Source organism: Mesoplodon mirus (assembly GCF_964341445.2).
Source record: "Mesoplodon mirus genome assembly, chromosome: 13".
Taxonomy (NCBI): Eukaryota; Metazoa; Chordata; class Mammalia; order Artiodactyla; family Ziphiidae; genus Mesoplodon; species Mesoplodon mirus.
The window spans coordinates 44,168,798-44,194,831 of NC_138989.1; the positions used below are offsets into that span (position 1 = coordinate 44,168,798).

The 26,034-nt window shown below is 42.7% G+C and overlaps 1 protein-coding gene across 1 annotated transcript in view; it reads right to left on the bottom strand.

Annotated features, from left to right (window-relative positions):
• The window catches only part of CDH2 (cadherin 2), a 224,688-nt gene extending 203,918 nt beyond the window's left edge, over positions 1–20,770 (bottom strand). Inside the window, exon 1 of the mRNA XM_082641129.1 lies at positions 20,591–20,770. Within this exon, the coding sequence (XP_082497255.1) occupies positions 20,591–20,650 (60 nt within the window). The 5' untranslated portion in view covers positions 20,651–20,770. The remainder of the gene's footprint in view (positions 1–20,590) is intronic.
• Positions 20,771–26,034: the final 5,264 nt, after the last annotated feature.

Genomic DNA, 26,034 nt, shown 5'->3' on the forward strand with positions numbered 1-26,034 from the left:
CTCTGAGCTGGAAGACAGCACTGCAGTACAATCGCTTGACAGACAAAAATCAGAGTGCCTCATCAGAGATGCAGTTTAGAGTGTGGACTTCTCAGGAGTTGAACCTATCAGACCTTAGGACCACATACAAACATGCAGCAAGTCAAGTCCACAGAGGTCTGTGCGGTCGCTGATCTCTTCAGCCCCTGTGAGGGGAGGCTTCCTAGGCATCAAGACTTTGTGGAATGGAGTCTCAAAAGATAGACAGGAGTTTACAATAAGCATCTGGATGTTTAATGTCAGGGGTAGCAACACTACACCTACAGATTAACTTGGCTTATAAAAGTAAAACATAATCATGAGACAGTGGCTCCGGCAGTTATGCAATTAAACTGCCACTGAAAGTTCCAGAAGTGCCTACAGCAATTCCAGTAGACGTGGCCAATCCTGCCTTTGATTGATTTTGCCCCCTCAACTCATTACACTCAGCAGAGACTGCAACATGCTTTTAAAGGTTCAAAATATCATCAAGTAGTAGAGTATGTAGCATCAGACTGTGGTTATAATCAACTTGGAAATTAACTAAATACACTGAATATTGGTGATTGCTAATATTTACTGAGTGCCTAGGAACGGTGCTACAATGCTTTCCATGAATATATCTCAACAATCTTTACAACAACCCTACAAGGTAGGTACTATTACTACTGCTGTTTCGCAGGCAAGGAAGCAAACTGAAGGGAAATCGTCATGGGTCATTTAGCTAGTCAATTTAGGGATGATATTCAAACCTACACCAAAAGGCTTTGGGGACCACTGTTAGCCACTGCCCCATCTCACACACACACACATGCACACACACACACAAACAAACCATCAGGAAGCATCCTAAGACATTGGCTAAAGGCTGGAAATTGTCCTATAATAATTAAGACCAAGTGACAAATCTACCTGCTGCCACTGTGAATTTTTCCCTAAAATATGATTCTCAAATATGATTGTGATATACGTTAACAGAATAATTACAGTGTTTCTGTTCACCATGTGAAAAAAACGGAGAGAAGACATCAGGTCAAACTTTTATAAACATCTTGTTTTTTAAGTCATCCCACTCCCCGCCCTACTCGGCCTCCACCATAATCAACCCCAAACTCTTCTAAAAGCACACATGGAAAATTATCAGTAAATACCCACCATGGTGAGTATATTCATTTTCAGTAGGTGATATATCGATGAGGGCATAATTACAGCCTGTGATAGACTCTTTGTACACTTTCTGTACCCCACACTCCTTGGTCTTCATGTACAATTATGTCCGTTTCATAAAACCTGGAACATGATTTCACTTTTTAAAAATGGTTACCAGTGCTTCTAGTCCCTGTAACTCTGATTTAATTTGAATAGCTGGCCATGGTGATGATTTATCTAATTCTGAGTCCTTGATGAGATAATTATCAAGACAATTATACCATTATTCTTGTGAGAAAATCACATTCACAGCACAGCCTCCAGAAATGTGCTGCCATGAAGAGGGCTCTGTCAATAACGTCAGAGTTCCAAGCCATTCCTGAACCTGCTCCCAAAGCAGCACCCTGCCCGGCAGTGTTCTTGGCTAAGCCATGAAGAAGCCAGCGCACCAGTCCTGCATGCTAACCCACAGGTTACAGGGCTAATATCACCAGTTCCAGGTTCAACTCGGGGGGACTGAAGACTAGCATTTCTTCCACCTATGGTTATCTTGAGTAGTTTAAGTCTGGCATTTGGACAATTGCACTGTATAACCTGTAGAGGGGGAGTGTATCTTCCCTTCTCGAAGCTTCTTTCCGTGTGGAAGGAACTCTGCTTTTCTAATACTCTCATCTGTTTCCACTCCACCTGTCAGTCAGGCTCTGAACAGCAGTTCTCTAAGTGTGGTCTCGGGATCCCTATGGGTCCCCAGGAACCTTCCAGGGAAACTGAAAAGGCAAAACTACTTCCATAATATAACAATATTCTTACCCTTTCCACTCGCATTCTCTCACGAGTGTCAAGTGGAGTTTTCCAAAGGGTGAGTGATGTGTCGTACCTTCACAGAGTAAACACAGAAGCAGATACAGGAAACCCACTGTCTTCTATTAAGTCAGACATGGAGATGTGCAAAAATACAAAAGCACAATGCTACTCTTCCTACTAATTTCGTTGCTCTGCTTTGGAAAATATAGTTATTTTTCATAAAAATTGGTATTTGTGTTACATAATGGGTTTAATACTTTTAAATGAATTAAATCAATACCATACAATTTCCTCAGTTTAATTTCTAATATGCTAAACAACGGTAGATATTACCCACATTATAGAAGCTCATTGGGGCACTTAATGATTTTTAAGAATGTAAAAGGGCCCTGAGACCAAGAAATGTGTGAACTGCTACCCTAGAGAGAAGAGGGACGAACTGAACTTATCTAAAGGCTGAATTCGAAATAACAATCTCGGCACCTGGTGCCCGGCTCTGCCCCCTACTCCTCCCACCTGGGAGTCGCAGGTCCACAGAGAACAAGCGTGGTGATCTCATTTTCCACGCTGGAAGCTCACAGATCCCCTGCAGCACTTGTAGATGGGGGGCAGCACCACCTGCAACTGAGTGAGCTTCTCTATGGAATTCTGGGGTTCCATATTGGCAATAGACAAGCCCACGGATAAAGGCCATGCCTTCCAGCCCAGATCTCACCAGAACCATGGTGAGATTCTCCTTTCCTAACTGTTGACTCTTATGGCTTCTATTTCACTCTGTTCAGAACCTGGTTCAGGGAGGAAAGGTCCCATTTATTGGGCCCCTTCAAAGACTTAGGCATTTGGTGTACTCTCTGGAGACTTTGAGAAATAATAAAAAAAGGAATCCAGTCCTGGGGAAGAAAACAGTCCCGGAGGCACTGGGGCTCTGGGCAGGGGAGAAAGGGTTCTTTCCTAGGGCCCTGCCTGTTTTTCAACTTGGTGGTTTGTAGTCTTGATTGTGCAGTGTCGTGGGTTTTTATAGTTGGGCAGGTAGCTTTTAACAACAAGAGGTTTTAGTTCCTAAACCACAGGGTATTTTGATCGTGATGTGTGACCACAACTTACGGTGGTTATTCTCTAGGAAAGTGCTTGTTTACAGAGGTAGGGCCCAGAGCAAAGACAGTGGGCTTCAGGGAAGGCCATGGACCAAGGAGACAGGCCACGCGGTGACCTTAGCCAAATGGCAAAGGCCTTTGGGTAAGGGCTGTAGCAGCATGGCCTTGGTAAAGGTCTGAGGCAGCTCAGGACTGCTGGGGGTGCCTGTGAATGAGCAGAGACAGCTGAGGCACAGAAAAAGGGGATTATTTCAACATCTCCTGCCTAAAGACTAGTGAGCAGAACAATATTTGCTATTTTTAAATGGCAGTGAACTCAAGAGCCTTGTGGAGGTTCTCACTTCAAATTATGAATGACAGGTCTAGGAGGGCAGCACTGGATTGTCTGCCTCTAATTCTGCTCTGCATTCGGAGGCCAAAGAAGGCACATCTTGGCTTCTTGTAACCTGACCACAGGCTAAAGGGCCAGCCTCCACCAAGCAGTCTGGACTGATCTTTATAAACTGAGAAATCTTCCCCTGCAGATGGCCTTTTTTGGCCAAAGCAACCCCACAGCAAGTGGTGACAGACAGAAAACACCTGCTCCCAAGACAGTGCATCCCCCAGTCATCTACCCAACAGAGCCCACACTGGGGACAGTGGCGGGCTGACAGCCTCAAGGGGCTCACAGGGGAAGGCCAGGTAGAAGGTTTGAATGTGCTGGTTGCAAATCAAAATTCATCTGGGAGAGGCTCCCTGTGGGAGGTTAAATTAAGCATTCTCTATTTATCTGGGGGGAGGGGACCCACCTGTGCCTTCTGGGTTTTCTTTCAGGAAGCTGGCATTTGAGATACTGCCACCTATGTGCAAGGTTCAGAAATACCCCCGGTGGCGATCCCCATCTTTTCGGAGGTGCCCTTCCTTCTCGTCTAGCATATTCTGTCTCTGTAAGTCTCCATTTCCCCTTTGACCTCTGTGTTTAGTTCAAAGGTCACGACTTACAGACAAGAGGCTTAGCCCCATTAACATTGGGGAAAGACTCAACCAGGGAAGGTTCTTGCCACCCATGGTGGGTCCTTCCCTCAGATGTCACCCGCTTCCTATCATGGTCTTTGGGACATTTAAGAACAGGCTCTGGGGTCATAATGTCGCCTAGAAAAACTTTCCTAGGATCAGGATTGGTTTGCTTTCCAACTTTGTAGGCTGCACAACTACAGGCGTATGCAGCTTTATTGCACTCTGCAGTTACTGATTTTCTTTTTTACAAATGGAAGGTTTGTGGCAACCGTGCATTGTCAGATGATGGTTAGCATTTTTTAGCAATAAAAAATTTTTTTTTTTTGCTGTACGCGGGCCTCTCACTGTTATGGCCTCTCCCGTTGCAGAGCACAGGCTCCGGACGCGCAGGCTCAGCGGCCATGGCTCACGGGGCCCAGCCGCTCCGCGGCACGTGGGATCTTCCCAGACCAGGGCACGAACCCGCATCCCTTGCATCGGCTGGCAGACTCTCAACCACTGCGCCACCAGGGAGGCCCTAAAGTCTTTTATGATGAAGGTATGTACATTGCGTTTGTAGACATAATGCTATTGCACGCTTAAAAGACCACAGTATAGTGTACACATAGCTTTTATATGCACTAGGAAACCAAAAAATTTGTGACTCCATTTACTACGGTATTTGCTTTATCACACTGCTCTGGAATCTAACACACAGTATCTCCGAGATGTGCCCACGCTGCGGTGACCATCTTGCGTGCCGCATTAGGTTTGAGGACTCTTTATAAAGTAAAGCTATTGATCGTCCAAGACTTCATGAAGTTGGGAGCAAGACTGTCCTGAGAGAGTCCATCTCTCCCTCTGAGGGTGACTGCCACTCTTTGGGATGAGCACACACTTGATGGGTAAGAACATAATAAACTCAATGGTTAATTCAAACTCTGCAGAAGGTTTAGTGGAACCCTTACTCCCTCCTTCCATATAGAGCTACATGAGCAACGTCCCACCTCCACCCACCCCCCAACCTCTGTCAATCTTTCTGATCAGTTTGGATGAAACGACTGGGCACACAGAGCCTGGTCCCTTCCTCACCTCTTTTCTGTTGGGAGCCCAGCCTCCTTCCACACCGCAAATGTTGCTATGCTGTAGATGACCTTAAAACAGCAGGATCCCTAGGTGGGAAGCTGGCTCTCATCCAGCACCACTAAAGATGGGAGGTGGGTATAGGGGGAGGGGAATTAATTCAGCGACCCTATGTATGTTCTACCCTCGTCTTTCTCAGTAATAAAGGTTGTATTGTGGTTCTCTATCTGCTGACTCTTTTGTCTTATTTATCCAGAACTTAGATGGATAAGAAGCACTATTTATTAGGTCTCTTCAAAGACACCAAAATTACCAACAAGGTCTCAACATTACTGAATAGTCAAAGGCCAAGGCTGAAGATCAAAAAGAAGCCAGGCCAAATAACATCCTTAGACCGCCAGCAGGGCCACAAGACCACTAGGATGGCTGGACACTGAGGGCCTGAGAGTAGACAACCAAGTCTCTTCAAGTGCTCGGGGAAGCCCAAGTCCTGGGAACAGAGAATCAAATGTGCCTCTGCATTGCTGGGTGTCTACAGTTCAGGGCCAAGCCGGCTTAAGGTCGGGGGAAAAAAAGGGCATTCACAGCACTGTCAACCAATCATCAGTTACCTGCATCTCTTAAAATCACCACTAGGGGTTGTTTGGCCAGAGACAGAAATCACCTACTTCCACAGCAGCCTAGCCTAATACTGGCTCAGTGTTAGATTTTCCCATTCATAAGGCCAAAGGTTGCTCCCTGGAATTGAGATCCTTGAAGTCTTCATTCTAGAGTCCAAATTCTCCTCCTGGCTGCAATCCTACAAAATCTTGAATAGAAAGACTTATCTTGCTCCCCCTGGGTCAGCTCTTGGAGACTTCCAAGGACCTGATTGTTACCAAGGAGGAAGAAATACTCAAACCCTGGGAGGTTCCTAGAGGTGTGCCTTTGGGTTAAGCCAGGCTGCATTCAGACTTTTGTAAAATGGATGATGATAATGATGCTGACTTATCTCAGGAGACTGAGGTGAGGATTACATAAGACAATGCAGGCAGCCTGCTTGGCCTGGCACATAGTAAGCACTCCACAAATAACAGATTTAATCATGAGTCAGCTTTCCAGAAGGCTCACACTCCTTGGAAAGATACTATACAAACCATGACTGAAAACGTTAGGCAAAGAGAATGGGCAACAAATAGCAAGGACAAGCTACAGACGAGTTACAAACTTCATTCCATGGACTAGGGCTCTGCAGACACCGCAAGGAAGACAAAAGGCCAGAACATATATAAAAACACAATCTCCATCGTGTTAGTAACCAAAAGAATACAAATTGAAACCAAAAAGAGATATCATTATGCAGTCCACCAGGTCGTTAAAAATGTTAAAGCTTAACTAGAGTATGTATACTAAGATTATGGAAAAAGAAAAGTATGTACATGGTGCTGGTGGACCAGTTTGAGAACAACTCTTGCAGTAGCTGGTAAAGAAGAACAGGCACGGGCTTCCCTGGTGGTGCAGTGGTTGAGAGTCCGCCTGCTGATGCAGGGGACATGGGTTCGTGCCCCGGTCTGGGAAGATCCCACATGCCACGGAGCCGGTAGGCCCGTGAGCCATGGCCGCTGAGCCTGCGCGTCCGGAGCCTGTGCTCCGCAACAGGAGAGGCCACAACAGTGAGAGGCCCGCGTACTGCAAAAAAAAAAAAAAAAAAAAAAAAAAGAAAAAGAACAGGCACATAACTTGTAACCCAGCAATCCTACTCCTTGGGACATACCCCAGAGCAGACCAGCATTCCATCACTGGGAGCTTGCTGGAGATGTACTGAATCAAGAACTCAGGGGATCGGACCAGGAATCTATGTTTAACAAGCTTTAGGTGATTTTTATATAAGCTAAAATTTGGGAAATGCAGCCCTAGAGTAGCCCTGGCACTTATGACCAGGTGGCATGTACAGGAATGTCTGCAGCAGCAAAATTCTGAAACCAGACACACAGTCCATCAGCAATAAACTGAGTAAGTAAATTGTACCATATTTATAGCATGCAGTGCTCTAGAGCAGTGAAAATGCATACATTATAGCTACACGACTCAGTTGAATGAATCTTACGGACATAATACTGAGAAGAAGGAATCACAAAAAATATATTATATATATACACATCTGTGTATATACACACACATATACATACATACACACATATACATGGTACATTTACACATATATGCATGATATATACACGTTTATATAAACATCTCTCTATATATATACATTTACACATATATAAAAGGAATGTATACATAGATGATAAAACTATAAAGAAAATCGATGAATAATCATCACAAAAATGAAGATAACAGTTACGTCTGGGAGGAAGGAGGGAAATGGGAACAGTACTCTGGAGACTTTCAAGGCACTGGTAATATTCTATTTCTCAAGCTGTCTGGTAGTTGTATGGACATATTTTGTAAACTTTAATTATTGTTTAAACTGCATATATGCTTTATATACTCCTCTACATGTACCACATTTTATAATGGAAAAAGCTGTTTTAAAAAGTCTATCCTGCCTTAATTTTTTTACCTGCATTCAAATAAATATCAAACCTAGGAACACAGGCTCCGACATCAGGCTACTGGCCTTTGAATTCTAGCTCCATCACTTAACAAAATAACTTTGGGTACATCAGTTTAACCTATCTGTACTTTGGTATCCTCATACGTAATGGAGTACAATTTTTTTGCGAATTAAATGAGTTAATACATGTAAAGTACTTTGAACAGTGCCTGCACATAGTAATTACTCAAAAATAATGCAATATTATTAAGATAGAATGAAACTAAGTTAAATGTAACATTTCCTGCATCTAATCATCAATAAATCATCAACATCTACAAGAACAATGAATCTACCTTCACTCTGTTTTTGCAGATTCTGTACTGGCATCAACCAGTATGATAAGACTACCCTTAACCCTCTCCTCTCTGCTGGGTCCTCATGATCATGTTAAAAACATTCAGAGACTAAGTCACCTACTCTGGTTCCAGGCTAGTCTCAAACACACACACACACACACACACACACACACACGCATGCTTGTGTCCATAAAAGAACATTAAAGAATTAAATCACAGAAGCAAAGAGACAGACCTAGGAAGACACCAGAATAGCTCCTGTTTGATTACCTGTAATTCCCAAATCAAATTGCTGACAGAATGACACTCCATATATATTCATCCCTTTCCCTAATTGTATCAGCCTAGACAACATCTGTTAGAATTGAAGGAGGAATGTTAAAATATGCGCCCTTCAATTGTGGCTTCCGCATGCCGTCTAAGGGGCACTGGCAGCATTCCATGCAGAGGGACAAGTTATCCCCCGGAACACTGAACACAGAACAGAGCTTCGAACGTATCAAGTACTCAAAATTATTCAAATAATTAAATTACCCCTTGATTATGATTGTGTAAAACGAGGGTAATGATTATACCCCCCAAATCTTCAGTTAAAGATCTTATGTCTTGTTTACCATATGAAAGCACTTTTCTAAATGATGTATATAAATTAACCCACCTACTCTTCCTAATAACCTTATGACAGATACTACTTATTACCCCCATTTTACAAACGGACATCCTGCGGCATAGAAATGCCACACATGCTGTCCAAGTTCACACAACAGCCAAGTGTCAAAACCAGGGCCCCAAACAGGTCGTCCTGCTCCAGAGCCAACATTCTTAACCATTGTATACACCGCCTCGCTAGGCAATCAGCACAATTGGAGAGAGAAAAAAGGACATCCAAAAGCCTATGGCAATCTGTACTTAATAGAGGAAGCATTTGTTTAGAAAAACCAGAAGTTTTCTTTGACAAATGACAGCTACCCACATGTTAAGACCTCCTACTTCATACCAAATACAAAAGTAAATTTCAGATAAGCAAAATATCTCAATGTGGAAATATAAAGAGGTAAGTACAATTTGATACAGCATGATGTTTGAGAAGACTGTGTTTCGAGGTGGAAAGTCTCAATTTATATCTTGGCATACCCACCAAATTAGTAATCCAGAACCACACCATATGTATATATATTTAATTTATTATATATAATTTACTCCAATATATACAACTTATATATAATATATAATACATATTACATGTTATTATGTATATTATTATATATTATTTATTTTAATTATGAAGAACCAAGACTTCAGAAAATAAGATATCAGAGTTTTGACGATTCTTAACAAATCCATTACATACACAAACACTAGAAAAAGTAACCTCACTGTTTTCCAAAATGCTTTTATTCTAGGCCATAAAATGTTATAAGCTATCTACACATAATCCGTTGTTATCTACACTCAAATATACCACTATCCCCCTTTTAAACAAAGCTCCATTGAGACAGCCTCAAATAAAGGGAAAGACCATAAACCAAATCATGGATTTAATTCAGTTTCATTTACAAGGCACTTAGCTATAAATCAGTTGGTAAATTAAATCAATGGTTATGCGACTCTCCCCAAATGTTCTTAGCTATCTGTCAAACAAAAAAGACAGAACTGTAAATAAAATTTAATGCTGAAAACACAAACACTGTATGTAAACAATTGCTTTTATGGTAGAAAACTATAAGGGCGAAACACAAGTGAAATACCAATTAGATATCAATAAGATAAAGCCACACAAGAGTACAATCTTTCTAAATATTGTAAAGTCCACTCATGTACAAACATAAATAAATTAGAGCTGCCTTGAAAAAAAACAGACCCTGGTGGGCCATTACCTCTGGATATGGATTCCTTAGTCCTCATCCTTATGCACGGCATCCTCCACCTGGATTCTAGCTCTACTCAACACGTATTATAAATGGAGAGAAAAGGCCCTCAGAAAGAAAGCTTGGGACAAGGATGGCACTCTGCATCCTTCAAGGCAACCTCTCAGATATTTAAAAAAGCTACACAAACATAAAAGAGGATCAACTCTACCCAAAGATGCACTGACCAGCCAGAAAACTAGCAGTTTGTGGTATTGTAACCCCCAACTTAACCTTTTTTAAATTAAAAACAAATCTTGATACTATGTATAAAACAGATAATTAATGAGAACATACTGTATAGCACAGGGAACTCTACTTAATGCACTGTGGTGACCTAGATGGGAAAGAAATCCAAAAAGGGGATAAATATATATCTATGGCTGATTCATTTTGCTGTACAGCAGAAACTAACACAACATTGCAAAGCAACTATACTCCAATAAAAATTAATTAAAAACAAATCTGGGTAGGGCCTCATTGAGAAGTGGGTCGCTAGGAAGCTCAGAGAAGGTATTAAGAAGCATCACTGAGAAGATTAGTCTTAACATCCAAACCTTCTGCTTTAAGACTTCAAGTCAAAAAGATATTTAGTGCTTTGTCTCCATCCTCCTTCTGATATAGGGAAGGGCAAGAAAAGCTATACCTTACTAAATTCCAAATGTCTTTGGTTTTTGGTGAAACAATATTGCCAATTTACCAGAACTAAAGAAGAAGATATCTAGGTAGGAAAATCCACAAAAGGTGTTTCGTGGTTTGACACCATAAACACTGAAGTGACCTTTAGCTGCAATGAAACAGCCTGTTTTTATTTTTGTTTTTAACTCCGTTTTCACCTTCCTTAATCCCCCAGATCCTTCTACAGAGTCCATGAGCCTTTCCAAATTTTGTGACTATTAAAAAATGTATAAGATACAAATATACAGATGATTCTACAAATTGAGTGAAAGATGCCAGCTACAAAACGGCATACAGTGTATGACTTCATAAAGTACGGGAATAAGCTAAACTGATATATGCTATTAGAAGTCAAGTAAATAGTTACCATTGAAGAGATGGCTAAAATTGGAGAGGGTACCCCTGGGATGCTGGAAATGCTGTGTCTTGACTGGGTGCTGATTAAATACTATGATCAATTAATGAACACTCAGCAGGCTATCCACTTATACGTGCACTGTCCCGTATACATTTGATACTTTCATAAAGAGTGAGTGTGTGTGTGTGAAATTTAAATTTTGAATTTCCTGAAATATAATATGAGAAGCAAGACATGAGAACCCAATCTTGGAGTTGCTCTTGTGGGGGTGTATACCAAAGGAGCTGTGAAAGACTAATATTTTGGTTGCACAAAACACACTTTTCTTTACTAACTGGACCAGAAAGCCATAAAGAACGAACTGCAGACTTTGAACTGTTGTGTTAACCAATTAAGACAACAAAAGAAAAAAAATTAAAGTAGTCACAGCCTCTGATTTATTAAAGATTTGTGTTAAGCATAGGGATTAAATCATAGCCTTTAACTTAATAAGTTTAATGTTTTTTAAGTGATTTATTTCAGAGTTCACTTAACAGCTCCCCAACCAACTAAGAGACATTTTGTTTGCTATTATAGTCAAGCCAAGTGTATCCACCCACCAACGATAGGTCAAGTTACAAACAAAATAGTTCTAGGCTTTCTGGGCAGCAAACAAATCAGCGTGTACTCAGTCACGCCACAAAACAGTCACACAAAAACCTGTTGTAGATGTAGACGTATATATTTTTAAAAGATGTCAACTGATTCCATTTGTGGGAGAAGTAATTCAAATTATTCAAACATGGAAAATGTGCCATTAAACATTAAAATACTTTAACACAATGATAGAATCTCTTGAATTTACTTTTACAGAAAAGAACACTGAAAAAACACAGTTTCAAAAAAAAAAAAAAAACCCAAAAAACAAAAACAACCATGCGTAGCCTGAGGCTTTCTTGGCTCTTAGAAAGTATTTTAAATTCCAGGATTCACACACAAAAAATTATTTTTTGAGTACTTAACAACACATTATTTGTTGATAAAGACAATTTGAAGAACATCATAAAACTGATTATGAATCATTTACCTAAGATTTTTTTCTTCTTTCTCTAAGGGAACATATTAAAAAAAAAAAAAATGAAAATCTTAACCAAGCATTAAATTTTGGTTTCAGATGCCAAAACAAATCAAACTATTTAAGGTCAAAATTAAATAGAGAATGTAACTCAAAAGTTAACTACTTTAGGGCTTCCCTGGTGGCGCAGTGGTTGAGAGTCCGCCTGCCGATGCAGGGGACACGGGTTCGTGCCCCGATCCCGGAAGATCCCACATGCCGCGGAGCGGCTGGGCCCGCGAGCCATGGCCGCGGAGCCTGTGTGTCCGGAGCCTGTGCTCCGCAACGGGAGAGGCCACAGCAGTGAGAGGCCCGCGTACAGCAAAAAAAAAAAAAAAAAAAAAAAAAAAGTTAACTACTTTACAAAAACCTTATAAACTCAGTAGTGAGGAATTGAAATTTCCCTCTAATTCGATATTCATTCCCTGAATATCATATTAAAAGGGTCTCAGCCTGGTGGAGGGAAAACACCTTGGGCCTTGCAGTCAGGCTTAACTCTGCTATAATCAGATATGGTTCTACTATGGATTCTCACAATAAATACTCAGACTGTCTGACTCCCTCTTTGATAGTCTCTAAAATGGAAATAAAACCACCTATGTTACAAGGATATAGAAATAATTAACTGAGGTAACATGTTAGTTTCCTTCCCTGCAATTAAACTTATTTCATTTTTAAGGTTTAGTACTACCAGACGTTGGTTTTAAAAAAAATATTTGAAGAGATGACAGCAAATATCTAAAGTTTCAAATAGTTTTATCTGGCATGTGTGCTCTTCTGACTTATATGAATGACCTACTGATTATTACTAAAAATAAAATAAATTGTGAAATGTCTTAGAACTGCATATGGGAAAAAAAAAACACTGAAAGGGCATTCCTTAGAATCCTTACTGGAAGCAGTAATACGAAATTCGATACTTTTTTTTTAATGTGTGAACTGTCATTTATATTTTAACCAATTTTATTGTGGTATAATTTACATACAATAAAATGCATCCATTTTAAGAGTATAGTTCAATGAGTTCCAAAAATTATACATTCACCTAACCACCACCATCAAGATCTAGAGCATTCCTGTCACCCCCAAAATTCCCTCATGCCCCTTTGTAACCAATCTCTTGTCTCCATCCATATCTAGCCCCAGAAACCACTAAACTATTTCCTGTCCCTACAATTTATATTTCCCTTTGCCAAAATTTTACAAATTTTGATATTTAATGCAACAGAAGAAAGTTGAATAAACTCAAAATTTATTTTAATAATGAGGATAAAGAGAGACATTTCACATTTCTAGTTCCAATAATTTCTGGAATAATAAAGATTCCAAATTATGATCCTTTAATTTTTTTTTTTTTTACTAATTCCTTAATCCACCAAAACACTAAATTATATACAGAATGGGGGTGGGGAAACTCCACATGAATGTTTTAAATTATGATGGTCAAGTACAATTTTTTAAAAAACACAAAAACCAACATTAAAACTAAGACCATAAAAATATAAAACTATATGGTCGTACATAAGTATGCTATGGTCAAGTTAATTTTTTAAATTAATATAAAAAACAATACTAAAATAACAATATATAGTAGTACAGAAGTACACTATTACTCCAGGATTTACTTACTTATTTTTAGTATAGGTAGGTATATTTTGCAAAAGAAAATCTAAGAACAGATCATGGATCAAATACTTCTCCAAGTTACTCGATTATGAATGCCATATTATATTTATAATAACACCTCCTTTTAAATGACTCAAGCTGTTTTAAAAGCATTATACCAATAATTCTCCCAATGCTACCTGAGAAAGTTAAATATCTTACTTAATTGAGGCTGTAGACCAAAACATCCGATTCTGATACTAAACATTCTTCTGCATCTCAAGTTCTAGGTACTAGTAAGGTCCACTTTAGACTACATTTTCACTATCAGAACAGGTGAAAAATTAAATATTCAATCAGTCAAGAGAATGTAAGAAATATCTTAATAGTTTAACCAACTAGTATAATCTCTTGGGCACAGATAACTCAGCACAGTGTGGTCATTCCATGATACAACATGGAAACTATCTATTACATAACTACCCATTAAATTTAGCCAATCTTCCTTGGACTTACTTATAAGCTCAGCCTGCTACAGGTTGTTCTCAACCCAACTTTAGGATGTTCTAGTGTTAGTGTAGGTCATCTTCATCTTATTTCTACTCTCCTTGATTTTCTGTTCTTCAGTTATAGCCTCTCTCTGTGGTCTATGTCCAATTCCTCTTCATTCAGAGGCCTTGCAATCCCACTGATGATTTTGGCTGTCCTTCTCTGAAGCTTTTCTAGGTAGATACCTAGTGATTATGCTAAAACATTAGGTAGTTTAACAATAATTTTCTTGAACTGTAAGTAGAACTAAAATGTTTTGTTCCACACAGTAGGGGTTCTCAAATCTGACTGCCCATTACTCCATAATTTATTAAATCAGTCCCTACTGGACTTTCAGAGACCATCTAATCTGATCTTTTGTAATTATAAACAATGCTTCAATGCATGTCCCTGTATGTGTAAATATATATATCATGCATACATCATGAATACAGACATATCTGTAAAAATGACTAGAGAAGAACTTGCTAGGTCAAGAGGCCATATTCTTTTTTTAAAAAGAACTATATTTTATTGTTAATTTTCAATGTTGTGTTAGTTTCAGGTATACAGCAAGGTGATTCAGTTAAACATACATACATATATATATATGTATATAAGTTCTTCTTCAGATTCTTTTCCTTAATAGGTTACTACAAGCTACTGAATATAGTTCCCTGTGCTATATATTAGGTCCTTGTTGTTCATCTATTTTATACATAGTAGTGTGTATATGTTAATCCCAAACTCCTAATTTATCTCTCCCCCCTTTTGCCTTTGGTAACCATAAGTTTGTTTTCTATGTCTGTGAGTCTATTTCTGTTTTGCAAATAAGTTCATTTGCATTTTTTTTCAGATTCCACATATAAGTGATATCATATGATATTTGTCTTTCTCTGTCTGACTTATTTCACTTAATATGATAATCTCTAGGTCCATCCAAAAGAGCTATATTCTTAATTCTGAATGATATGCTATCATATATGATAAACTATTGTCAATAGCCCTCAAAAATCATACTCTATCACCCTGAATACCTGAAAATCTCTGCATTTCAGGTTAGTTATTAAAGTCATTCCAAAGTCTTTGAAAAGGAATCATTTTGGGATATTTTAAGCAGCCCCAAGAGTCACAGACTAGAAAGTCCCTTAGAGATCAACTAATCCAACCAGGCCCGAGGTTTTATTATTGAGGAAAATGAGGTCAGCAGAGTTTAAGAGACTAAACTACATCTGGACAGGATTAGAACCCCAGGCTTTCTGCCCTTGACACTAGCTCTTGACCTTGACACTATGTCAGGGCAGCTCACTTGCACAGAACAAAGTTATTATACTCTTTGTGCCCAAACCACCTTGGATGACACACACAAAGTTATCAATTAACTATCAATTGACAGTTCATGCCAAATTGTGGTAAATGTTGCAGGTGACACATGTAGATAGCAGTCCTCAACATATGTACTGCGTATATATATGCAACCCAAGAGCCTGGGTGCAGTAAGTACAGTTGGAAGCTCAGACAAGGAAGTACACTGGGTCCTAAAGAGAGTAAGATGGAAAAACTGAGCAGTATTTACGCATAATCTAAAATAGAGCTTAAAAACTCGATTGTAACACAAATCATAATCTTTAAGTTCAAATTTTTCAAAAGGTCCCATTTAGATCCTGAATTCACCTTCTGCCTACTTTAAACTCATCACTTGGTACATGCAGAAGATGTAGCTCTTACTACAATATTTATCTGTATATACTTCCTCCCTGGCATGAATAGGTTTGCTTAATTTAAAACTTATCTACATTTAGTTAAATACACAAAGACTAGCATCCGCTCAAATTAACTGGCATAATTTACTGAAAAATTCAAACAAAAATAAATTTGTAGAAGGAAAAAACAGAAATGTGAGGCGTAGTGATTTGTTGGTACAAATTATGTTTCAGCTTAAAGTTCTTAACCCAACTTGAAAATAGATTCTAGAAGGTGTACTCATGGCAGATGTGAAATAATTACTCAATTAACAAAACCCAAATTCCAAATCTATCATATTTTTTAAATGGCTGATGAAATTCACCACAAGTCTGTGCAGTGCTTAAACTTGATTAATTTTTGTATTTGAGCCAAAAGAGCAAATATGAATAATGTTAACTTGGGCAAAACCATAGAAAGTACATACAAACACTACACTTCTTAAATAACAGCTGATATTTTTTTTAATCACTCTTCTAATTTGAGACTATCCCTTTGAAAACACGATGGGGATGAAGATTTTTTTGAAGGCGTTTTAAAGCAAGATTAACTGTTGCTTTAAGTCTTGACATTTCGCAATTAATAACCCTAAAGCTTAATGAGGCACAACAGATTTAAGAATTGAAGATTTTTAATGAAAATGGAAATTAAGGACAGTTTGGTGCAATACATTGTCACCAAAATAATCTGTTCCAAGAAGAATTGAGTCTCTACATGTAAAAAATACAAACTATCTAAAAGAATTTCCCCTTAAAATCTCAGTTCAAACTTTTAGAATAAGGTCAGGGTAGACTCTGATGAAGGTATGAAAGTCCACTTTTTAAGTAAATTTTGAACTTGCAATTAAGGCCTAAAAATATATATATAATTTTAATTTATGTATATGTATATATATATAATTTTAAAATATGCTTATGATATTTTAGGATACACAAATTATTTTTCAAATCACACCTAGAACATGTGCAATGCACCACCTGTTAGTAATGGCCACATGCCACAAGTTTAAAAAAGGGCAGAGACGCATAAGTGGAATAAACTGTGAACACCAACTATGTTAATTCTCCTTACTTTCATAGGAACTTGTTACAAAGTTGTTGAAAATCAAATAAACATGGTGAATACATATATGGTCTATACTTAAAATGATTATTGTATCCTAGATTTTCCACATTCTAAAACAAAGCTTTTTACATTTCACGTGTTGAATATTAATGCCTTGAAAGTCTATATTTAATAGGTGAAAATCACATATGGTTTGTGCATCTTTTTTCATACATCCTCATCCAGGGTTGAAAGCAGAGCCAAGGCAATAAGACTAAGAATCTAGAATATCTGTGAACCTTAAGGAGGTGTCCTTGATGCTTCATAACCCATACAAACATATTTAAATTAGAACAATGCAGCTATGCAATTAAAATGTGAAGTAGAAAAGCAAAGCAGGCTTCTAATCTATTCATTACTGGATGGGTAGTAAAAGTAAAATTGGTTTTTATTCCTGATAATAAATCTATTTAAAGATTTGAAAGTCACTTGTATAATTTAAAAGAAAAGCTTGTCATAACTTTGTGATATCCCTTGATATCACATTGAAGTTTAATGCTCAAATTCTGCTTTTTTTAAAAATAGGACGATGCTAATGCTTCAAGCTAAAATGAGGAAGAATAGAGAAAATCTTAAAGCTGAATATCATCATATGCAAAATTGACTAGAATTATGTAAATCTAGGTAACAGAATAACGCAACTAGTAAAGATTCTCTCAAAGTGAAAAAAGTGTTCCAAGTAAAAGAACACTTCAGTTAATTAAAGGCATAAAGTCCTTTTGAATATTCAATTATTCTTCTTTAACTGTTCTGAAAAAATAAGGCGGCTCCGTATCTACACTAATAACCTACTCATTCTCTTTTCTAAAACTCGTGACTCCTTAGTCTGGCCTGAAAACAAATGAACAAACAAACAAACAAAAACCTAGACTTTTAATAGCAGATGACTGCAGAGGGGCCATTTTCACCTTGCAGATAGATCTGTGTTATTCTGGTGTGTAAAGCAGACCATTAGCACAACAAAGTCATTTCCAGTCTCAGTGTGTACAATCCACAAGGTGCACTTAACCCTAAAACTCATGTTGCATAAACTGCTCTGCTTCCACTTCTAATGACCTTGCAAATCACTCAGTGTTATTGCTTGACTCGAACCCGTGAATAAGCCAAACAACTTGATGACAAAGTTTTAATCTCCCCTTTCCTCGAGGTTTATAAAAGTCAACATGACATTGGCTTGGAAGAAACTGAGAAAGAACATTCAATGGAAAAGGGAAAGGCGTGATTTGACGTTTATAAATGATATATTTTAAAAATGCTTAAGGAAATAAAAGAAAATGACTTACAAAATCTACACCTGGTTTCAAGGCAGATGACTCAAAGAGGAAATGAGATTGCTCCAGTGGTACACACTTTAGTCCCATGTTATTAGCGACCAACAAACGTTTCCTCCTGTCCTAACTTCACTGCACAGTATTCAATTAAAACTTACTTTCAGATCAAAAAGTTGGTGAGCATACCATCCACTGCTGGACTCACACTCTTAGAACTTATTATAAGTTGCCTGTAAGTAAGTCAGACCATGCCATGATATCCAAAACATAATGTTTTTCAAAGTGACATTTGTTTAATCTATGACATATTTGTTTTTTTTTTTAAATCTGATGTCCACAGGGTTAAGTTTATGTTGCTTTCCCCTGAACTTCAAACACGTGAAGTAGCACTTTTCTCCTTCTTCCCCATTCAGTCTAACCTCTTCAATAAACCCCATTTTAAAAGAAGAAACAATAAATGAAGTGACAGGAGGTAAAAGAATGAGTATGCGCTCCAAGAATAAAGGGCGGTTTTATAACAGGAGGTACTTTTGTTAGCAAGTGACTGGCAGGTCTCCTCCCCCAAGTTAGGAGAAATTCCATCCACTCCCCAAAAGTGCAGAGGCCAAAATGTCTAACAGTTTTGAAACCCCCGAGTCAGGAGAGAGAATGGGGGCGGGGAGGGGGGGCGGACTGGCGAATGGGGGAAGGGGAAAGAAAAAGACCAGCTGGAGATGATAAGAACAAAAGGAGAAACCCAAGAAAGGAGAAAGGAACGGCGGGACCCGGGCGGCCCGGGAGCCAGTGGGAGGGAGAAAGCCGGAAAGTAGGAGAGCTGGACCCGGGGGAGGAGAGCGCGGAGCCGGCGCACCATGGACAGGGCTCGGCGCAGCCGCGGCCCACACCCCTCTAGGGGGTGGCGGGAGGGAGTGTGAGAGACCGCGGGCGCCAGCCCGATCCAGCCCCCGGCGCCCGCGGCCGGAGCGCGCCAGGCCCTGACTCACGCAGACCACAGAGAGGGGCGATCCGCACCATCTGTCCCTGCCCCGGTCGCCCCGGTCGCAGCGGCACTTGCAAGCCGCGCCCGCACTTTTTGGAGCGGCCACCGGCCGGCCACCCCTAGCCGTCGGCGGTGCGCTGGGGGCCCTTCGGGCGGATTCCCCTGAAGATCCTGCCCTAAAGTGAAGGCGGACACGCCCCTCTCCCGCAGCTGCTTGGGGCCCCCGCCGCCCGCGGGGGCAGACTCGCGACCCCCGCCCGGACCCCGCCCAGCGCGGGTGTCGCAGCCGCGGCGCGTGGCGTCGCTCCACAAGACCCGACTGGCCAGCCGGGAGGGGCCTCGGTACATCCTCCGGGCGGACGCCGCGGGAAAGTTGGGCGCTCGGCCGGGCTGGGGATCCGCGGCGCGGAGTGGGGAGGGAGGCTGCGAGCAGCCTGGAGCAGGTGCTTCCTGCCGCGGAGGAGCCTCCCGGCACCGACTGCAGGGAAAGGCTGTCTGGCGCTCTCCCGAAGGCGTGAAAAGTGCGGAAGCTCCCGGTAAAGGCGCCCCCAGGACGCACGCAGGGCAGAGGCAGCCGGACAGGAGAAGAATAATAGCCGAGTAACGGAACTTCTCCCCGCCCGGCGGGATAAAGGGCGTGCGGGGCCAGGGGCTGGGTGCGGAGGCGCCGACCCGCGTAGACTCTTCGGGGCTAGGGGGCGAGGTTTTCTTTTCAGGTAGGACCGACACACAAAAAAATTGTGAGGGCAGGAAAACAAAAATAAGAAGCAACTCTAAGCTGCGGTAAAGACAATAGGACGCTGGAGCCCTCGGGCACCGGGAGGCGCGCGGGTGCCAGGGTGAGGTGGGGTGGAAGCAAGTCCCGTAACTAAGATACCAGAGTGAGAATTCCTACTGCAAACTCGCGACCCATCCCTGCAGAAATAAACAAACAAAAAATGGAGCAAAGTTCAATGCTAAGGGCGAGAAGCGCAGAAAACTGCAAAACCGGAGTGTTATCCTACCTCACCTTTCTTCTGCCAAGGGACACCCCCCGCCCCGCGAGCTCGCCTGACCCCGCAGGAGCAGAGGGGGCCCACGACCGGCCCCTTCGGGACCCGCCAAGAGAGGCGCGGGAGACCGGCTGGCTCCGGCAGCCCTGCCCTTGCACCCTGCCCAAGCCTAGTGTCTGCGCAGCTCTCGGCCGCGCGGTGCGGCAACTCCCTTCCCGGGTGCGCAGCCGGGCCCCGCAGCGGCGCGGGGAACAAAGGGACCCGGCGCCGCCCGCCCCACCCCGCCCGCGGCCCGGCCCGCGGGGACCGCCGCGTACCTGAAGCAGGGCCGCCAGCAGCGGCAGCAGGGTCCGCGGCGCTCCCACTATCCGGCACATGGAGGCGGAGAGGGGCCGAGCGAGGAGTCGGAGGCGGCGGCGGCGGCGGCGGCGGCGGCGGCAGCAGCGGCGGCAGCACCAACAGCGGCGCGGAGAGACGGCTCCAGGCAGTTTCCACCCCCTTCCCTTCCCTTCCCTCCCCACCCCACCCCCTTCGCCGCTGCTCCCCGCTCCCCGCCAATGGAGAGAGAGCTGATGACAAATAGCGGGCCGCGGAGTCCGCGGGACTCGCAACGCGAGTAATAAAACAGACCGAGAGATCAAGGAGCTGGGGAGGGGGCGGGGTAAAAGGCGGGCGTGCGCGTGAGGGTGTCAGTGTGAGTGTGAGTGTGTGTCGGGGGGAGAGGGCCGCGGTGGCAGCGCCGGCTGCTTTGCTCTGCCCAAAGCGCAGCGGAAACCAAGAGGGATGCAGGCGGCGGGGACCTTGGCCGGTGGAGGATGCGGAGGTGGAAGAAGAGCGGCTGGCACTCCCCAGGAGCTCCGCAACGCGAGGTTTCGGTCTCGGGGTTTTGCTTCGTCCGGGTCCCCTCTCCAGGGCCGCTCGGCACGACGAAGACGGCGGCGAGAGCGCCGCGGGGAGGGCGCTTCGGGCCGTGAGCGCAGCGCCCACAAAGGGCAGCTGTCCCGCCGCCCCCGCTGCGTGTGGGCTGAGGACCCCTTCTGGGCTCCCCTTTCCGGCCCCTGGGAGAGTTGGAGACTGTTCTCTTGGCCTCGACCCGCGAGGGTGAGGCCAGGGGCCCGCGCGGCCGCTCCCGCCGCGGCTCCGTCCCGCGTAGCTGCCGCCGCGGCTGCCCCTGATGGTTCCCGCCCGCCGGGAACCCGCCCGCCGGTTCTCGCCTCGCGCCGCTCACTCGCGCGCGCCGCCCCAGCCCCCGCCGCCGCCGCCGCCGCCGCCTGCGCGCCCCGCTCGTCCTCCGCGAGCGCGACTAGGGCGAGCTGCCGCCGCCGCTCTCCCCGCGCTCGCCCGCCCTCGCGAGCTGCCTGGCTGCGCAGCCCGCTCCCCGCTCGGATCTCCTCCCGCCGCCGCCGCCCTCGCCCCCGCCTCCCTCCTCCGCCGAGCTTCCCCGCCCGCGTCGTGACCAATCGGAGGCCACCAAGCTGCAGCGGTAGCCGGCCGGATCCGCGGCAGCCGCCCGCCCCCGCCCAGCCGAAGCGCCCCATTTTTGCTGCAGCCAGCGGGGGGTCGCCGGAGGGAGGCCTGGGGTGCGCAGAGCACCGCCCCGGCAGGTGGAGGGGCTGCGGGAAAGAAAAGAACTTGCGCAGGAACTTGATTGGTGGCAGGTTCATTTGTGGACCGCGAAGGGGAATCAGAGATTAGGCTTTGGAGAGGGAATGCGTTCTCCGTCACCTCACGCACGTTTCTCTTTCTGTTCTGGCTGTTTTTCTGGGCAGGGGCCCACACAGCAAACTGGCGACGCAGGCAAAGCCCATCCTGGCCATTGTTGTCTGCCGCGAGCCACCTGCGGGCCTGGAGGGGGGAGGCCCCGTGGCTTCTCTCGGGCGCACGCACCTCTCCCTCCTTTGCGGATGTGCTGGAACAGCCCAAGTTTGTGTGTGCTTGTTTTGTTGTTTTTCCATCTGGGGGGTTGAGAGTGCGTGTTATTTTATTTTAAATCTCTCGTTATCTGTTTCTACTCGTTAGTGATACTGTTCACAATTTTTAGCAAACGGTCTAAGGGACTTTGCCTCCCTCCGTACACCACCCCCAATAGCAACAAAAGAAAGTAAAGAAAGAAAGAAAGAGAAAGGGGAAAACGACCTAAAACCAGAACTTGCCGTGAACATAGGATTATCTGAGACATGAATGACTGATTCAGAGTTCGCACCAAGTAAAGGATATTTGCTTCCTCCTTTTAAGGCATGAACTTGGAGTGGTTCACAAAAAGTGAGAGACTTTACAAGTTTGGGTCACAAGCATTTGTGGAATGGAGGGAAGGGTGAGGAGCAATTGATTTTGGCGAGGTATTAAGTTTTTGTCAGAACTTTTTTTTTTAAGGTTTTTCAGGTAAATAAAAATACGGGTTTTTTTTTTTTTTTTTTTTTTCTAAGCGTTTCAGCACTTCGGAGGTCATCGAACTTCGTTGCGGTTAATGTACTCTTCTTTTGGGTAACTGAAGTATTAAGATTATTTGAATTTGAGTTTCAGGATACTGATCATTTAAGGACTTGATAATGAATCTCTAAAAATCAAGTACTAATTTCTTTGACATAAGTGATGCAGCTTTTAATAATGTACCGTCGCTGGCTAGGCTTTTCAAAATTCAATATTCATAGGGAAGTTTATGCAGTTTTAATTAAAACATAATATTGTAGGCCTTTTTAAAATGAAACTCAAAATTTTTTCCTGGATTTTCTTTTCAAAAGAATAAGGAAGGTCATGTTAATTAAATTTAAAGACAAAAGGCCCCACTTGTTCTTTCTCTTCCTTCTTTGCTAGATATTATTGTCATACTATGGCTGATTGGCCTAAAATTACTCCTCGCAATAGGGTATTTATAAATGCCACTTTCAAGGAGTCATGCATAATAGTAAAACACTTAGTAGTAATATGGGGATATCCTTTGTTGTATTCCAAAGTGGAATTTATAGATCCCATCTCTATGCCTAAGAATTAAGCTGTGATCCTGGACTTGAGGCTTTAGTTACATCCTCACCACTCCCAGCAATAGCCACTGATGTTTATTGCCATTCTGATTAACGGAAAGATAGAAGAGATTTCAGCATGAATAACTATTGCTTGTTAGTATTATTTGCTTGAAGCTTTAAATACCATGCCCCTTATAAATTAAACTCTTGTTATGACTTCAAAATCTGCTTTGGAATGCCTGTCAGTCAACTAATTCTCTGATTCCAGTAGTTTTCAATCAGACAGGTAAGCATTGGCAGCATTTTATTTTTTTACTTTTTTATTTTATGTCCAACTTCCATGCCTCTCACTCTTCAATGGTTATGGACTGCTTTGGAATCTTGCCTGAGTTTAACCTGATCACGTGGTCAGCCAAACCTTGCTAATCAGCCTTTGATTACAAGAAGGGGTAGCCTAGTCTCAAATCAACTTATTGGAGACTTGTGCATCCATTTGATGCTAATGAAAGTAGATCTAGTCTTGACTTTGACACCCAACACAAATGGTACTTTCATTGCACCATTCTAAAGGTAATCTAATGGGGCCTTTCATTTCTCTGGGCAAGTGGTGACCCAACTGTCAGGATTTCAGCTTCTCCTCAAGGCATTGCCAGTCTGAAGACTTCCTATCAGCTTGCGCAGCTCCAGGGCTGCAGGGGCTTAGGCAGTGACCCAGAGAAACAGCTTGATTTTGAGGGAAGGGGGGAAAGAGGGGGGAAACAAGAAAAATAATAATTAAAACTAAGGCTGGACTCATAACACTGAAAATCAGCTTAATCCCTTGATTTCTGACCTAGGCGCTGCTGCCGATTTACTACAAGAGGTCTGCAAATGAATACCTGCATCAAACATTACAGACAGACTGAATAAATGACGCCTCTTGCATGCATGGCAAGTTTTCATATGCATGTAAATGCCATGATGATTCCTTTTTAAACGTTCATTTCAAAGAAAAGTCATAATAACTTTTTGTTCTGGTGTGTATTCTCAAACAGGAGATGCTAAACATACATTACGTGAATGTTTTTCTAAAAGGATCCTGACATTGGAAAGAAATGTAAACAGTAGTTGTCAAGTCTGCGCACACACCTCTCCCAGATACACACACCCCTCCCAGACACGCACACCTCTGGGGCAGGACACACACTAGTCTTGGCCTCTGACACCCAGCTGAGTGTCCTTCCCAAATGTTAACTCAAGGCCCTCCACGCTTCCCCCTTTCTCTCCCCGTCTCCAGGGCAAGCTGGGATTATCCCTTGTCCCTTAGGAAGTAGCCGTCACATTTGCAGGTTTCTCCCCAGCCAGCTTTAGTCTGTTAAAACTGACCTTCCCTGGGTTCATAGGCCTTTTAGAGTCATGGACTCTAAATGAAACGTAAAGGTGGTCTGTGCAACTCCCTCATTTTACAGGAACACCGAAGCTTAAAAACATACAGAAGGCTACTAGCTGGAAAGTAGAGAACCCTGGCTGGGACTCAGTCTTACTCCCAGTCTCCCCTACGGAGTCTCTTTTAACTTTAGAAAAGTTCACCTATGTGGAATGAGGATGGTTTAAAAACAAGAAAAGGAAAATTTAATAATGCTGGGGATTTGTCTAGTATTTCTCTCAGGTATTTTGTTCTTCAAAGTATGTGTGATTGGAGATGTAAGTCTGAGTTTCCTTTCACTGGTCTCTGTTCTCAGGTGCCTTTCTCAGTGTGATCATCTCATGGGATGATCTTAGTGTGATTCTGGCATTTCAAGAGTCATAGCTCTGATATAACCTGTAGCCAAGTGCAAGCCAGCCATTCCTCTGACCCTCACCGAGAGAAGTCATGACCTGTTCCAATACTAGAAGAAAACCCTGGCTTAAAAAAAAAATCCACTCTAGTTTGGAAATATTATTTACCTTTCTTTTTTTTAGTATTTGAAAACGAAACTCAAAGTTTTTATGGAAAATATCACCAAATTTATCACTTGAAGTATATACAGTCAAGGAAGTGAGAAAATGAGTTAGTTATACATTTGCATGACGAGGGAAGTTATTCACAAGCGGCCCCTGTATTAAGAGGAGCACCACCAAATCCCTTTCTGGAAGGTAGAAGGGTGTAATAAACAGATTATGGATTTGAATTCAGGTAGACTTAGCTCCATGAACTTGGGTGAGTTTCTGAGGCTCTTTTTCCCTCTCTCCCAAATGTGGATAATATACCAGAATTTCTTAAGAAAGCTTGATATGAACACAGAGCAACACAGTAGGAGCTTAGCTTTCTTTTTTGCGGCACGCGGGCCTCTCACTGTTGTGGCCTCTCCCGTTGCGGAGCACAGGCTCCGGACGCGCAGGCTCAGCGGCCATGGCTCACGGGCCCAGCCGCTCCGCGGCATGTGGGATCTTCCCAGACCGGGGCACGAACCCGTGTCCGCTGCATCGGCAGGCGGACTCTCAACCACTGCGCCACCAGGCAAGCCCAGGAGCTTAGCTTTTTATCTGTACGTGTATGAAGTATGATTATTTCCACTGAGGATTTGGAGCGGAGTTACTCAGGAATCTCAGTGAATGTTCCTCTCACCTCCTCCAGTTCTGTCTGCAATTGAAAAAAAAAAAAAGCCGAGACTTTTAATCAGAGTTTTATTCGGGAGGCTCAAATTTTACAGAATAGCCCGAAATCCCTAATGTAGATCGTAATGGCTCTGTAAGTAACACACAGGCTGATAAAGGTAATAAAAAATTTGGTGGCTTTATAAAATGCATAAAAACAAATCTGAGAATATGGAAGTATT